A 17,291-nucleotide genomic window follows, 5' to 3' on the forward strand; every position below is an offset into this window, starting at 1 on the left:
TCAGAAACGGAAACACTAAAACCCACTAATCAATTTTAGAATATCTTGACTTTGGTGAAGAAATCTAATCAGAAATTTAATGAAGCCCAAGTGGCCTGTAAATTCAAGTCATTCTCAGATTAAAACAGATAATACGATCAGCTCAAATGGTTAACTGTATGACTAGAGAGTGTTTTTTTTCAGATACTATATAATATCTACAATGCATTTTCCTTCCACAAAGCTCAAATTAGAAAGTGTTTTGAGCTACGTAAAATATCTACATTGAGAGATTGCCTTTTTAGAGTCATACACTGCCCTGATCTTGCAGGCAGGGCATCCATTGAGAACAATGGAAGTTCTACTCTTGGTTCAGAGGAATAGAAGACATGGCAATGTATAGCTAGGCATTAAGCCATTTGTGCTCTTGCCTACTTCCACATTGGGTTATTCTGGATGTTCTTCTTAGAAGAATCATCAAAAGATCAAAGTAGGTATGAGATTCACTTTGAATACTTTCAGTTCCTACTGCCAATGAGTTTGATTATCAGCAACATAGAGAGTTCAACTTTCAGTATCAGTTCGTACAATGGACTAATAAAAGTTGTTAGCATACTATGAAATGGAAACCCTAACGTTATCCTCTCTATGCAATACATACATATATAAATGCTTCTCTGTAAGCAGGAAAGCAAACTGATTTTTCAGTTTGGTGGCTGAATTGAAAAATCTGAAAGAAAACTTGGTTAATTTCAAATCAAAACTGAATTCTTTTAATTTTTTTCCTCACCAAACCAAAATTTAAAAAAAAAAAATCATTCATGTTGAACAAAGTGTTTAGAATGCCATTTCAGATTCAAAATAACATTTTTGAAAAAAAATGTTAAAAACAGTAAATTTTGACAGTTCTGAGTTTAACTTTTTGTTTTCCAGCCAAAACCAGTTGCTGAATTTGACACAAAAATCATGAAATATTCTCAGGGTCCCCAAAACACGTTTATTGGTGGATTTATTATTCACTGAAAAATTTTGCACAACTCTGTTCCTAGCACAGTACACACACATTGTATCTGATCCAAACTTACCCTTTTCCTAATTCCTGTCTTTATACAAAGCATAAATATAAATTTCAGCCTAAAATATACCTAAATATACAGTGTACAGCAGATTAGAAATAACTGTTGCTAATGCTCAGAGGAGGGGGATTTTTAGGTTCCAGCGCTATTGTGGAAATCAGTTATTTGATGTATTAATCTTAAATAGCAGCATATTTTCATTTCAGAAAATTTGGTTACTTCAAGGGACATTGACAGGATTGGTAGGCCCAACATTTTTCTTTCATTGCCTGCAAAGATGATGCAGTTCTCAAGAGTGAGACTGAACTCTGCAACGTCCCCCTGGCACCAGTTAATTCCACTGGTGGGGTTGTTCAGTGATTACCATCTAAATACCCATACTGGGCAGCCTCTGCACTCTGTGAATGCCATGGAGGGGGGCCTTGCACCAGGTCCAGATAGGCTGATATGGACGAAGCTGGCTTGTAGATGGAGTAGAAAATCCATAACTATGTGGTTCAAGTGATGCAAAACCTTCATGTGGGATTGGGTTGTGGCAGCTATTCTGCCACGGGCTTTGGGGTCCATCTCCCCATTAATCTCCCACACAAGATTAACTGGCCTTTGTGGGAAGTGGGTGAGGTTGAGTTTCACCCTATGCATATTGAGTGGGATTTCTGAAAACAGTCAGCATTTACTTAACTCTAGTCTCATTGCAATCTATGTGTGTTCACTACTAACTTCAGCGGGAGACAAGTTAGGCCAATAGTGAATGCTTTTGAAACTCTTACCATTTTGCTTTTGAAAACAAACATACTGATGCTTTAAAATAATAAATCAAGGCTCCCTGCCCATCACTTAGGAATAACTATACAACAGATTAATATTTGTACACAATGGAACACGGCTAATTTCAGTGTTAAACTTCCAAGGGATTATAAACAGCAAGAAAAAATATTCAAGTGATGAAAATGAAAATTCCCTTGACAATGTCTTTTAAATGTACTGAACCGAAGGATGGATGGGTATTTCTCTGGAGCATTCTCTTATTTATAAACACACAAGTCGGCAGCAACATATTTCATTCTAAAATACTACTTCATTATTGCAAAGTGTAGTGTTCCTTGATTTTTTTCTCCACTAAGCACTAATATGTCAAAGACCACATAGTTAATGCACTTCTCTTGATGTCAGAAGAATGCAGCATACCCTAAAGCACAAATGTTTGAATAGTGTTAAATCCAGTTGGTGGTTAATCTCAGACATCTGTCTGTGGCACATATAAGGAACACATTGAAATGACAGTGCAATTTATACCAACACTAATAAAATAATCATGATCCATATATATTAGTTCTAAGAATTAAATGTGTGTATAAATATTTACAGTCAATTCTTATATTTCTTTTAAACAATCTCTCATTTGTATTGCTTTCCATGATGTTTCCTCTTATTCAAAGGGCACATAGGAATAAGAATACTTCTTTTTTAAAGCCAGATTATGATACCCTTACTCATGCTGAATAATATACCAGTATTCCCTCTGAAGTCAGTGGGTACAAAGTCCTGCTGAGGTTGAGTAAACATATCAGAATTTGGTCCTTAATAGTTACTCCTGTTGTTAGCTATAGTGTTGCTAGTTCCGTACCCATACCTCCGACTGTGTCATGCCTGATCATATTTGCAGATGAACCAAAAGGGGGGAGGGGTTGCCAACACTTTGCATGATAGAGCTAAAATTCACAGCGATCTTGATGAATTGGAGGATTGGGCTATAGACGACAAAATGAAATTTAAGAGAGACAAATGTAAGGTGCTACACTTATGGAAGGAAAAACAAATGCACAAATACAGAATGGGGAATAACTGGCTTGGCAGCAGCACTGCTAAGAGGGATCTGGGAGTTGTGGTGGATCACAACCTGAACATGAGTCAGAAATGTGATGCTGTTGCAAAAATAGGAAATGCAATTTTAGGTTGCATTAACAGAGGCACAGTATGCAAGTGACGGGAGGTGACAGTTCTGTTCTACTTGGTGTTGGTTAGGTTTCAGCTGTAGTACAATTTTGGTCACCAAATGTATAGAAAGGATGTAGAGAAAATGGATCCAGAGGCAAGTGACGAAGATGATCAGAGGGATGGAATGCAAGCCATATGAGCAAAGGCTGAAGAAACCGGGTATGTTTAATTTTGGAAGGAGGAGATTACTGGGGGACGTGTCTTCAACCACTTGAAAGGCTGCCATTAAAAAGATGGAGAAACGTTGTTCTCTCTTGCCATTGCGGGCAGGATAAGAGAAAATGGGCTCAAATTAAAGCATTGCAGATTTAGATTGAATCTCAAGAAAAAAATTCTTAACTGTAAGAACAATAGAACAACAGAATTGACTGCCAAGACTGTGGAAGCTCCTTCAGTGAAGGTTTTCAAAAAGAGGCTGGGATAGCCATCTGTCTTGGTTTGTTTAGATATAACGAATCCTGCATCTTGGCAGGGGGTTAGACTAGATAATCCTCGAGGTCCCTACTAACCCTATGATTCTATGCTGGCTATAAATGCAGGCCGATTCTTTATCTTATTTATACTGGTTTTACATCCATATAACTATTCATCAGATTCACACCTGTGTGCAAGAGATCCAAATCAGGCTGCCAGCTCCGCTGTCTGTAGATCAGTAAGGAAGACTGAGGTACTTAGGTCTTCCACTTGCTGTTTGCTCTATGCCAGTTAGTCTATAACTAAACTTTGCATGGTGACAAGTTTCAGAGGGGTAGCCGTGTTAGTCTGTATCAGCAAAAACAATGAGGAGTCCTTGTGGCACCTTAGAGACTAACAAATTTATTTGGGCATAAGCTTTCTTGGGCTATAACCCATTTCATCAGACGCATGGAGTGAAAAATTCAGGCCTATCCTGATCCTACAACCTACCCTGAAGGATGATCCCTCACTCTCACAGACCTTGGGAGACAGGCCAGTCCTCGCTTACAGACCGCTCCCCAACCTGAAGCAAATACTCACCAGCTAACTACACACCACACAACACAAATACTAACCCAGGAACCAATCCCTGTAACAAACCCCATTGCCAACTCTGTCTGCATATCTATTCAAGGGACACCATCATAGGACCTAACCACATCAGCCACACCATCAGCGGGCTCATTCACCTGCACATCTACCAATGTGATATATGCCATCATGTGCCAGCAATGCCCCTCTGCCCTTGTGCATTGGCCAAACTGGACAGTCTCTATGAAAAAGAATAAATGGACACAAATCAGACATCAAGAAGTGTAACATGCAAAACCAGTAGGAAGACACTTCAATCTTCCTGGACACTCAATAGCAGACTTAAAAGTGTCCATTCTTCAACAAAAAAACTTCAAAAACAGACTTCAATGAGAAACTGCAGAACTGGAATTAATTTGCAAACTTGACACCATCAAATTAGGCCTGAATAAAGACTGGCAATGGCTGGGTCACTACAAAAATAATTTTCCCTCTGTTGATACTTACACCTTCTTGTCAACTGCTGAGAATGGGCCACATCCACCCTAACTGAACTGGCCTCATTAGCACTGACCCCCACTTGGTAAGGCAACTCCCATCTTTTCATGTGCTGCATATTTATACCTGCCTACTGAATTTTTCACTCCATGCATCTGATGAAGTGGGTTCTAGCCCAGATAAATTTGTTAGTCTCTAAGGTGCTACAAGGACTCCTTGTTGTTTTTGTTTAAACTTTGAATGTGACTTTTTCAAATGGATTATCGCTTAAGTCACCAGTGCCACGCTACGTTCAAATAATGTTAAACCATATTATATGTATTAGTTGAGGCAGATGATATATCACATTTTTTACTCACCCTGTTTTTGCTGTGGTAGCTTAAGGTGTCTCCAAAGTATGAGTGATTTTATTGCATTAGGCTGCATAGTTACCTCCCATTTGGAGACCCCTGTGCTCCTGGGACAACAGAGAGAAAGAAAGGAATTTCAGACGAAGCTCTGAATTTCTTGTTTGACAAATCTCAGACTTTACTACATTATTGTCCAAACCTGCTCAAATAGAGCCTGATTTCTAGAATAAAAAACTTCCATCAATGTCAATTGATATGGCTACTCAGGTACTGCTGAAAATCAGGCCCATAAACTACACCTCTCACACATGGGCGTGCTTGCGCACATACACACAAAGTCTGAATCATTTACATAAACAATTACCCCTTTTGCACAAAGGAAAGCCAATTTTGCATGGACAATTGGTGTATGTACAGTTAAGTAGGTACTATTTAGGCCAATCTTGCAGATATCATTCGCACAAAACTCCCAGTGAGAGTTTGCCTGGGAAGAGTTGGATTGGATCCCTGTTTTGAAAAGTCAGTTCTAGCATAAATATTAAATTAAGGGAATTTTGTTCTTTTATTAAGCAGTGTTTAAGAGCTTGATCTTGCAAATACTGAAGTATCTTTAATCACATGAGTCATCCCACACTCATATGACTAAAGCTAAGCATGTGTATAAGTGTTTGCAGATTAAGGCCCTAAAAAAGCAAAAGAATAAAAAAGTGTCAAGAAAGTATTTAAGAGTTCACAAGATAGATTAGCTCACAATGGTCTTGCTGGTAATACAAAATTAAAGTACATACTATTGGCTGCTTTAAATGTAAAATGCCATTGGGCCAATTATAGTTTATTTCCCAAGAATAACATAGTTCCAATACTATTAATATGCATACAACCATATGTCACCATTACGGTATGTTCAGAACATTCATCTGAACATGTAGATCTGTATTATTTAGCTGTAGTAAAATTCTTCTGCAAAGTGGAAAATGCACATGTTCAATAGCCACTTTTAAAATGTACAGTAGGGGTGAAATTCTGCTAGCAGCTACCTCAGTGTAAATCTGAAGAAAAATCCATTAACACAGGATGTTTCTCTGGATTTACAGTAGTTTAAATCAGAGCAGAATCTGGTTCTTTGTCTCCACCCTTACTCCACTGCCAACATACACCACTCCTATTTTTTGATTTACAACAGCTCAAAGAAGTGTCTAATCCCATCATTCATTACTTCCTTTCTACTGAAACTTTAAAAAAAATCAAATTAAATTTTGTCAAAAAATCAATTCTAGTATTGACTATTTTGTATGTCAAATTTCAAACTAAGACATGTTTTTAAAGATAATGTAAAAACCCTTCATAATAACAAAAATTAAAATAAGATCTGGTTTTATCTGGAAAATACTGACCATAATTTAATTAACAGCAGCGATAGGGTACCCCATTACCATATTCACAGATTATCATTTAGGTATCAATTTTGCAATAGGACCCACCCAACAGTAAGACTCCATCTGCACAGATCCTGTTTCAGGATCAAAGTTCTATATTTTGGAATACAATTGACTTACTACAAGTACAACAATGAACTTTAAGTGGTGAATGAGTTCACATACCTGGGGTCCACTATCGCAGTCAACCTCTCACTTGGATTGGAACTCAACATCCACATCGGAAAAGCTGCTGCAACAATAGCTAGACTGAGCAAGAGGGTATGGCAAAACAGTAAACTGACAGAACACACAAAGATCTGTGTCTATCATGCATATGTTATCAGCACACTTTTGTATGGAAGTGAGGCATGGATCTTATACTCTCATCAGGAAAAGAGGCTCAATATGTGTATTGTCTTCGTCGAATCTTTGGAATCTCCTGGAGGGACAGAATCACCAACACTGAGGTGCTCAAATGGGCCTGCATACCCAGCATGCAAACACTCCTCACACAGAGACGCTCCCGCTGGCTTGGGCATGTGTGCCGAATGAATGATGGGCACATCCCAAAGGACCTCCTCTATGGTGAATTGGCTTCTGGAAAAAGACCCAAAGGAAGCACAAAATTGCAGTTCAAGGATGTGTGCAAGCAAGACCTCAAAGAAACAGACAAGGATGTGGATAACTGAAGATCACACTCAAGACTGCAGCCTTTGGAAACAAGAGCTTAATCAAGTTATGAGTTACGAGAGGAAGCTGTCCAGTTTAGCAGAGGAGAAAAGAGCTTGCAGAAGGCAGAGGCCACAGGGTCAGAACATCACTTTTAAATGTGACAGACGCTGCAGAGCTTGTCGCTCTCAAGTATGTCTCTTCAGCCACAACCATGGCTGTCATTAAACCAGCTCAGTAAATTCTTTACCTCTCAGGGGCACATGTCCATGGTCTCTCCAGACTTAATGATGGCTACTACTACAAGTGATGAAGAGTCCCGTGGCATCTTACAGACTAACAGACGTATTGGAGCATGAGCTTTCATGGGAAAATACCCACTTTGTCAGATGCATGTGGTGGAAATTTCCAGTCTAGACTGATTCTTGCCTGTATATTTATACCTGCCTCTGGAAATTTCTACCATATGCGTCTGACAAAGTGGGTATTCACCCACGAAAGCTTATGCTCCAATACGTCTGTTAGTCTATAAAGTGCCACAGGACTCTGTCACTTTTTACAGATCCAGACTAACACGACTCCCCCTCTGATACTACTACAATTGTTTAATAAATCTCCACATGCACATCCAGATAAGTTCTTTGGGGTAGGAATTTTATTCTCCTACCTGCCTACAAAGCACATAGTTTGTGCAACATAAATAACAACATGGATCAGCAGTCACAGAAATTTATGGATGGAGAAGTATTAAACTATTCCAGTAGTAATCTTCCACAATAATGAATGAGATCTGATTATTGGCATTAACATCTACAAAGCCTATCCCAGCCCAGCGTTTCCTCCATAACAGCATAAATTAAATTAAACAATAAATTTAAATTAATGGAGATATCCTATCTCCTAGAACTGGAAAGGACCTTGAAAGGTCATTGAGTCCAGCCCCCTGCCTTCAGTAGCAGGGCCAAGTACTGATTTTTGCCCCAGATACCTAAGTAGCCCCCTCAAGGATTGAGCTCACAACCCTGGCTAATGCTCAAACAGGCCAATGCTCAAACCACTGAGCTATCCCTTGCTCCCACCATACAAAGAGAGTTGGGAGTGGAAGTCAGTTAGGATCCTGATCTCGCAAGATGCTATATCCCTCCCCTGAGATCTTCCATACCCTCAACCCCACTGACTTCAATGGGAGTTGAAATATTCAATAGATCACAGGATCAGGTCCATAAACTCCAAAAGATTTCTGCACATCACTTAGTTACATGTGAAAGTCACTAAAATTAAATGAGGCAGCACAATTAAGACTGCACATTCTAATGCAGAACAAACACCTTACCTTCTCATTCATTTTTGCCAGACTCTCATTGATTTCAGTGTGAATTCAACACATGGATCAATAGCAGAATATTGTCCTAAACAAATACTTGTTTTTTAAATGAAGCAACAATGGAGGCGGGGAACAGAGAACAACTTGAAAACATGACTGATAGTGACAAAATATGTTTTGCTGAGTTCTGTTTGAATGACTAAGTATATTTGCAACCACTAACTGGCAAACAACCTGGTCATGCCAGTAAAAACCGGTTTACAAACAAAGGCTCACTGTGTTTTGAGAGAGCATGAATTGGATATCCTCTATAGAATGTTAATCTGTAAGCAATTCAGATCATCGCAGTTTGGAGAGACAAGTCCAGTGATTTCAGAACCAGAGATTAAATTGTTCCCAAAATGTTACCATACCAGCTAAAAGCAAACCTGCAGAAAAACAGGACGTCCCAATTCTCCTAGCATTTGCATATAACATATATGCTAGGATTTACTTCATGAGCAATGATGTACACATATCAGATATATAATTTACCCAAGAAGATTGAGGAATGAAAACACATCCCACAAACATAATTTAATTTGTCAATAACTTCACTGATAGACTTGGAAATTTTAACTCAGGCAGGTCACTGATCTTGCAAGATGAGTATAATCAATCATTTTCTTTGCCTGACAATCATCATCACGTCTTCCCTTATTTCTTTCCACTAGCCTCCCACTTGCCTCACTATCAAGTTCCAGCTTCTCATCCTTGTTTCAAAGTATTGCACAGCTCTGCCCTGCCCACATTTCTGTTCTCAATTCTTAGTAATTCCCCCAATAATTTACTGCATTAAAACAGCCTGCCTCACCCCTATTTGTTGTCTTCCTCTATTCTCATTTTATTATCTGTTTCCATGCAGCCTCCTATCCCAGCTCAAGGAGGTGCCCTTCTATTCTCGCAAATGTATCTTTAAATGTCATGTCTTCTGCAAGGTCCACAAACTGTAAGCAATACCTAAACAATAAGACCTGATCCAAAGCCCATTGAAGTGAAAGTTACCTATAGTTTTTTTTGTTTGTTTTTTGTTTTTTAAGAAAACAAAGTTTTCATTAGCTACAATTAGGTTTGCATCAGGACTTTGGTACTGCCAACAATACATGATGAAAACTAAAGGGCCACAGGGGGTGGGGAAGGAAGGATGTGGGGAGGTGTGGGAGGGGGCGGAAGCAAAAATAACACTCTAAGGGCCTGGTCCAGCATCACTGTTTGTGGAAGTTTGGCTGTTGAGTCCAATGACAGCAGATCAGACCATAAGTTATCTCTATCCCCTGGGGCTTCTCGTGTATTTTCATATCCGGTCCTTCTGGCAAAGATCAGAGGCCTAATTATGCCGTCACTTGCACCTGTGTAAATCTGGAGTAACATTACAGACTTATATGAAGTAACTTGAATAACTCAGCACCGAATTCATCCCCATATCTTCCTGGGCAGCCCTAACTTCAGGGTCAGCCCTTAAGAAACAGACAAACTAAAAAAAAAAAAAGGTTTTGTTAATATTTGAGTTTAGTAATTCATTCCATAAGAAGCCAAAGTTAACGTATGGCCAAGATGATGGGCTGTGGAGAAATAACACGGACAAGTTTAAAGCAAATGTCTCTTAAAAATCTACTGAATTAACATCATAAACTATGCAGTTCCTATTAGTGGGGATGTGCCAGGCTGCTTAGATAAGGATTCTGCTTCTGATCCTGTATTATTCATAGCAAGGCCGTTTAGGGAAACGAGGATCTAGCTCCAGAAGTCAAAAAGTCAAATATGAAGAATCTGCAAACTCATCTTCCTAAATATCCCACTTACCTGCTCCCCATGTATTTCCTCCCTCCTGTCATTCCCCCTCACTCTACCCTTGCACCATAATAAAAAAGAAAAAGAAATGTAACTACCAGTAACTAAAACTGTGCCATCATTCTTTCCCCCTACCCTTTATTATTTTGTCTCTTTAGACTTTAAGTGTATTGGGTGCAGGGACTGCATCTTCCTGCATATGGCACCAAGTATCATATGGCACTTTTGAGCACTAATGCATTATTAAATAATAATAATGCCATCCCTAATCTTATCACCTGGTTAACAAAACTTCACTTATTATTGTGAATATAAATCTTGCTACTATACATTTCACTCCTGCCTTAACATTAATTTCACAGCTGTAGAGAGAGAACTAAACTCACCAATGGGGGAAAAAAATAGTAACTACTGTAGTAGCTGTTCAATGTTAGGGAAACTTTGAATGTACTCAATTTCAAGTCCACCTAGGATGCCATACAATAAACGTAAAGGCATCTGCTGTTCTTTATTGATAAGGCCAGTTTTCAGCCAACAAATATGATCAAAATATATGTAAAATATTACACATTTGTTAAAAGGTGTTTTGTGAGAATTTGAAGCCATTTGATCAGCTGTTTGATGTGGGTAGAAATTCACTTCTAAAAATTCCTCCCACCAAAGTAAGTTGTTCACACGGTGTTGTAGTAACCATCAGTGCTTTGAAGAAAAGAAAAAAGAAACTTCATTTTATTGCCAAATAACTTCATCAAGCATATCAGCAAATATAAAACCTGTTACATGACCTTCAGTTATAAGGTTTCTTTTTTTTAAACAGATGTCTTATGTGAAACAAATGTTGACATCTGTCTTCTAGTAAAGTACACTCCATCCTCATAACATCAGTCATGGAAGGCAAATGCTTTGTTTGTTAAAATGAAGTACTGTTGCAACAAGGTTGCTTATGATGTTGTTTAATAAAGAAGGAAGCCAAGATACAGTATATCAGAGAGGGTGGAGTGTATATACAATAATTCTGCCATCTGTTACTTGATAGAGAGGGGAAAATCAAAACAAAATGCATTTTCTTTCCAGTATCCATATAAGCAAAAAATAACTTGGTCATTACAAATTGTATGCTGCTCAACATAATAAAAAAAGAATAATAGATTTAGGAATGTCCCCGTATACTTAAGAATGATAGCTGATATATATATGATATTTTTATTTCAGGACTGAGAATCAATGAATGAACATGGAATGGGTCTGAAATACAAAAATAATGCATTGATCTCGTGACATAAAAGGTATCTTTTTATGCAACTCTGGACTTCTGGACTTAGACTAAGCCTATTTTCTTTAATTGGATTTAGAAATGCAAGGTAAACTTGGTCACATTGCTATTGTTTGGAACACTCAGCATGCCAAACTCCATTCTATTTTTGCTTCTTTGCAGTGTATAAAGAGGTGGAAAGTAATCTCCGAGTACTGGTGTAGTGGCTCTGTGGGATCAAAGGCAAACCTAGAGCAGGAGACCTTGCAGGATTGCTCTCTGGAAAACCATGTATGTAAATTGCTCACCAAAATACTCTCCATCATTTATTTAATGCTTCAGAATGGCTTTGGGCTCAAGAAAACAGCTGCTCACAAACTCTTACTATTTTCAAAAAGAGTAAAATAGTGGTATTGTGAGAACATCTAGCAGAAAGAACTGCATACAGGAAGGAAGAAAGAAGAAGACAACAGATTTTTAAACTTGTGATCAATTTCTGCCAGAGAAAGGTAAAAAAAACACTTACACCTGATTAATACCTTGCTATAGTTTACTGGACTAAAACTAGGGCTCTGGCTACAAGATGCATTTAGAAATAAAAACAAACAGAACCTCCTCTCACCCCACAGAACTAGCAGAAGATTTGAGACTGTTTGTTTGACAGGTAAATGCTGTTAGCTAAAAACCTCTTTAGCTAAATCTGCTTCTATGGCCCCAAATGTTTAAAAGGTATCATGGATTAAAGCCATGAAAATAAATTAAAAAGAATTTCAATTTGAAATTTTATTAGCATGTTGCTAGAATGGCCAACATCGATGGACAGGAGAGACTGTGTCCACATACTTTGTAAATCTCCTCCACACATACCCCTCTTTGCTTCTCTCTCCTTCTTCCTTCATTAAAAGCCAAACCAAATACTGGCTATGGGGGTAAGAAAAATGCTGGTTTTCTGGAATGTTGCCATGGATTCCGGTTTAAATTGCGTCCCACCAGAGAGCGCAGCCCCTGGTCTGTCTGTGGCAGGCAGCTCTCGCCAAGCCAGGGAAAGAAGGGAGCACCTTGTCCCTCCCTTGTTCGTTACTCTTTCCCATCCACTATAGCCAGGTCTTTGATCACTCGCAGTTTACCACTGGCATCGAGCCTGCGCTTCTCCCTTATTAGATCCTCCAGGCTGTGGAATCGCACCGTGTGCACCTTGTTCTCAGCCAGATGGATCTTGAGATAATATTGCTGCTGGTGCTGAGTGCCGGCAGCAGCCTGCAGCTCCCCCCCGGCTTTGAACTCCCTTTTCCCGAACCGGCACCAGGCGGCGAAGCTCTCCGAGTTAGTCCAGCAGATCTCGTCGCTTTTTAAACCCAGGTGCCCGCAGGCGTTCTGCACCACCAGCTCTGCCACCAGGGGGCGGTAGCGGTACCAGCTATTCACCACGCGGCCCACGTTGCCAGAGCCCGCCTCGTACAAGCTGTCCTGGCGGATCTGGCCCTGGTGCAGGTGGATGATCTGCCCGCTGCCCACATAGACTGCCCATTGCGGGGGTGGGGGTGGGTGGTCGGATGGCCCCAGGTAGAGCAGCTCCAGCAGGTCTCCCGGCTTGCAGAGGGCAGGCAGGGCCGAGACCGAGAAGACGCGCAGGTCCCCAGCCTGGGGGTCGCTGCTGACTTTGGAGAAGATGCATTCCTGGCCGCGGAAGGCGGAGAACTGGGTCTCGTTCAGCACCAGCTGGTGGTGGTGGGTGGGGGTCTCCTGGCCAGGGCTGCTGGAGCCCTTCACGCTGTACTTGTCCGGCTGGCCTCGTTCGTCCAGGTCCTCTTCCTCATCCGAGAAGAAGTAAGCCACCCCGACCCGCAGCTCGTCCTTCTCGATCCCCGAGGGGTCTCCGGTCGGCAGCTCGCTGTAATTCAGGTGGGTGATGCGATCCAGTTGATTTCCCATCAATGACAGGGCAAGGCGAGGCCAGGAATCGCCAGGTCTGTGGGGGGGAGGGGAGGAGGAGAAAGGCAGGACGGGGAGAGGGAAAGGGGAGAAAGGCAAGAAGGAGAAAAGGGGGAGGAGGAAGAACAACAACAACAACAACAACAACAAAATCCAGGCACAGAGTTTCAGTGATTTCTCCTCCCTGACCGCGTCCCCACTCCCCGCGTTAGGAGAACCCTCCCTCCCCTCTCCCTGTGCCCCTTGGGGCTGCGCCCTGCCCGGTGTCAGCGTTACACGCGTGGCTCGGGCATGGAGCCGTCCGGGGGGCACCCGCACCATGCCACAGGGGTGCAGCCGCGTGCAGCGGGCTCAGCTCTCCCGGGAGACGTCCCGGCCGGCATCCGAACCCTGCCCCGCTTCCAGGGTCCCCGCCGGCTCCTGGGCAGGGCAAAGTTCACCGCAGACCCTCTGGGCCGGGGGGAGAAGGGCGCAGGGTGGCTGGAGCTGGGAGCGTCCCGGTTCGCACCCGTAGCTCCCCGCCCCGGCTCCCGGCCCGGTGGGGCTGCACGGGGAGCGCGGCAGGGCAGCGTCTGGCTCCCGGAGCCGAGCCGCGACACCCCGCCTGCCCCCTTCCAACTCCCGCCCTGCCCCGCTGGGACCAGCCTCCTGACAGCGACCCCCCGGGCGCTCCGTACCCGTGATCGCCCCGCTCCAGCCAAGCGCCCAACTCCCTTAAAGTCTTCTCGTCCCCATGGGAGCCGCACAGCAGGTGAGCAGCGTCATGCCCGGCGCCCTTGCCGCTCCCCGAGCTCCGACTCCGGCTCCTTGGACGCGCTCTGCCTTCCCCTGGACAGCCCCGCTCCGCTCTGGGCTGCCCCCTGCACCGGCGACTCTAAGTACCGGCGGCTCCGGAGCCCTGCACCCGCCCAGTGCGGAGCTCATTGGCTGCTTTGCTTTGAGGTTGGCAAGACGAGCGAGCCTCAGGGGTGTCAATCACCGGCCCTGGGTGGGATTCTAGACATTCCCTCTGCTGCTCCGCCAGGCCCCCACCGCTCCTCGCTGCTTGGTCAGGCTGCAAAGGGGCAGAGCATCGTCCCCGAAAGCTTGGCTGTGCAGAACCCCTCCGGCCCCCAGCTGTGGCCAGAACAGCCAGGCAATGCTTCAAGTCAAGAATCTGCATAATACCATGATAGACTGGTACCACTCCCCACGTTTATTCTTCATTTTCAGGCCCTATAGGACAATACCTTGCTTTCTTGGGAGACCCTCAAGCAGCAGCTACTAGACCCAGGTTATGGGACAGGAAAGTAATAAGGGAAAGAAAAGGTTATTGAAATAACGTGCATGGTATGACTTCAATGGAAAGCTGAATTATATAAAAAGAAAGTTATTTCAACTGTAAATACTTAGCAGGTCTGCTGGAGGAGCTCAGATGTTCACCAGGCTTCACAACAGCAAGAGATTTGATTGATTCGCCTTTGCTTGGAGGCTTTAAATCAGGACTGGTCAGTTATTCTGAAAGAGATGATGGAGCTGAACCAGATTTTGGGAGGGGGTGTTCAATGCAGGAATTACAGGGTCTCTATCAGTGGTGTTATGCATGAAGTCAGGCTACATGATCATGTAAGGCATTGATTCCGATTCTCAATGGTATTTGGGTACCAAACTTCCACTGATTTCATTACCTTTGAGGATCTGGACTAATAATCCCTTCTGGCCTTTAAAAACAAACAAACAAAAACCAACCCCACCTGTGAATCACCACTGTGAGGTAGATCAGTATTATTATTACAATTCTCATTTTACAGAGGAGGAAATTTAGGTATTAGGTGATGAAAGGACTTGTCCAAGATCTCACCATGAGTTAATGTTAGATTATAGATTATAACCCAGAGTTGTCAGCCCTGTGCACTAATCACAAAAGCACATTTCCTTTCTTCTTTGCTCAGGAGTGAGAATTTAATTTAATTATGTCAGACATATGTATCAGCAAATTTTAATACGTAATATTTTGGCCCATGTGTAAACCACATGAAAGTACATTTTATTTACATAAAGTAAAGATACTATGTTCCTTGCATTGCAGTTATTTTTGGTAATTAATAAACTCAGCCTCTCTCCCTTGCAGTTTCAGCAGGGAGGTGCACCTATATTGCTGGCAACGTATACCTGTGTTATTGGCATCGTATCTGATGCTTGCTTCATTTGGATCTCTTCTTACTAACTTTGGACAATCTCATCAGTTTATTTTCACCATATAGAAACTATGATCAGACTTTTCAGCTTCAGAATGGTTCAAGGTGCATATATAACAGCATCTGAGACAAATGTGGAGTTTCTTAGTTAAATTAGAGCCTTGTGTAGAATTTGGAAGACCTCTCACTCCTGACATCCCACTGATCAAATGTTTACTTGGCTATCGTTCTGCAGTAGCATTTCCAAGATGTGTCACTTATGAGGTGCTAAATAAATACAACTTAATTTCGAAAATATAGTTTAAAATGTTGGACTCATTCCTTATATTCATTAACTATTGCTTCTGCTTACACAAAGAAAAACAAACAAATGAGGGAGAAAATAAAGAGCAAGCTCACATTAACATTGACCACCCAATTGACAGATATGCCACTGTGGGGCTGCCACAGCCTATTTTTCATTGTAGTAACTATATTGAGCTACTCATGGTTACAGGGTGTCCAAAGTTCGGGGACTCAAGGCTAGATCCTCAGGTCAATGAGCCTACCCTGATTTACAGCAGCTAAGGCTCTGGTTTTCAGGGTTTATACAACTGGATGGAGGATTCAAAAGAATGGAAAATTGTTTTAAAAAATTATTCTCGTGATAAATTTGAAAGTTTTTATGGCGCTAAGCATGATAGACTAGAATTTCTTAATATATGGAAACAGTGTAAATGAATTTCTTAATGCTTGTTAAGTATTACATAGTTTTATTGTATCCCTTCATCACCTCCATATTTTAGAACTCTATTACTGAGGCATCATTGTATCTTCATAGTTAAGGTTATTTTGGAATTTGCAGATAAAGCAGGGTTCAAATCCCTAGGACTTACATTACTGTCTGTTAACATACTCCATTTCCTAAACTGGACAATTTTGGAGATCAGGTCCCTCACATATTTTCTAGGATAAATCTTGCAGTACTTTTATAAACAGTTTCTGTTTTCTAAACTCTATTTTTTTCTTTTTAATATCAGCACTTTTTTGGATCCCACTCACAGAATTAACACTTCCCACAGTTGCCAATCATCAAGATAATGAGAATGGCAGAGGGTCATTTCTAGACAATTTCAAACAAACAAGAAGTTATTTAATCTTTGCCAGAAACAGCCAGTGGAGAATGCATCACAGCTATAGGTTACTTAGTGCAGAAGGAAGGAGCTGTGCTGTTGTCTAGAATGACAGGTTCCTTGATACAGCTCTGTTCCCCTCCGTGTCCCCCATTATAACTCTGCTTCTGCCTTCCATGCTCCCACAGGTCTGTGCAATCTTTTTGCCCTACTCCATCATGCTCCCACAGTTCCATTTGGATCAACTCCCCTCAAGCCCATCCACTCACGCCCACCATCCACTTCCCATTCATATTCCATATCTGCTGACCACCAGACTCTGCCACAACTTGCTAACTCCCCCATCCTCATCCCTCAGACAGTTCTAAATCCATCTTTTCTCTAACCCCCAAGAACCTGATGGTTAAAATCTTAAATTGGGCAAAGTACATGAAAGGTCATCGTATATTCACCAATAAGCATGTTATAAAAATTGTGAAAAGCAAGTACAGAACAGTCCTAGGGAGTATGTCAACAGACTGCTTGAACAAAGGAGTTGTTGATTAGGAGTTTCAAAGCTCCTGGTAAGTTCCAGAATTGTTACTGAAGCAGACCAAAATGTTCTTAAGATGAAAAGAAGTTTAGACCACAGCCTTGGACCTCTGGATGCTTGTTTTGATTGGCCAGTTTTGATGAGCAAATTTGCTGCC

General features: G+C 41.7%; 1 protein-coding gene across 1 annotated transcript; it reads right to left on the reverse strand.

Moving 5' to 3' along the window:
* Positions 1–11,066: 11,066 nt before the first annotated feature.
* Positions 11,067–14,182, reverse strand: LRATD1 (LRAT domain containing 1). Its single transcript, XM_030555400.1, has 2 exons — positions 13,991–14,182; positions 11,067–13,350 (listed from the first exon to the last, which is right to left on the reverse strand). Exon 2 carries the CDS (start codon positions 13,311–13,313, stop codon positions 12,459–12,461), a length of 855 nt encoding a protein of 284 aa, XP_030411260.1. The 5' UTR covers positions 13,314–13,350; positions 13,991–14,182; the 3' UTR covers positions 11,067–12,458.
* Positions 14,183–17,291: the final 3,109 nt, after the last annotated feature.

This window comes from Gopherus evgoodei, chromosome 3, assembly GCF_007399415.2.
Source record: "Gopherus evgoodei ecotype Sinaloan lineage chromosome 3, rGopEvg1_v1.p, whole genome shotgun sequence".
Taxonomy (NCBI): Eukaryota; Metazoa; Chordata; order Testudines; family Testudinidae; genus Gopherus; species Gopherus evgoodei.

Bases quoted from the DNA above. Each gene is read 5' to 3' on its own strand.
- LRATD1 (XM_030555400.1), bottom strand. From the start codon at position 13,313: ATGGGAAATCAACTGGATCGCATCACCCACCTGAATTACAGCGAGCTG.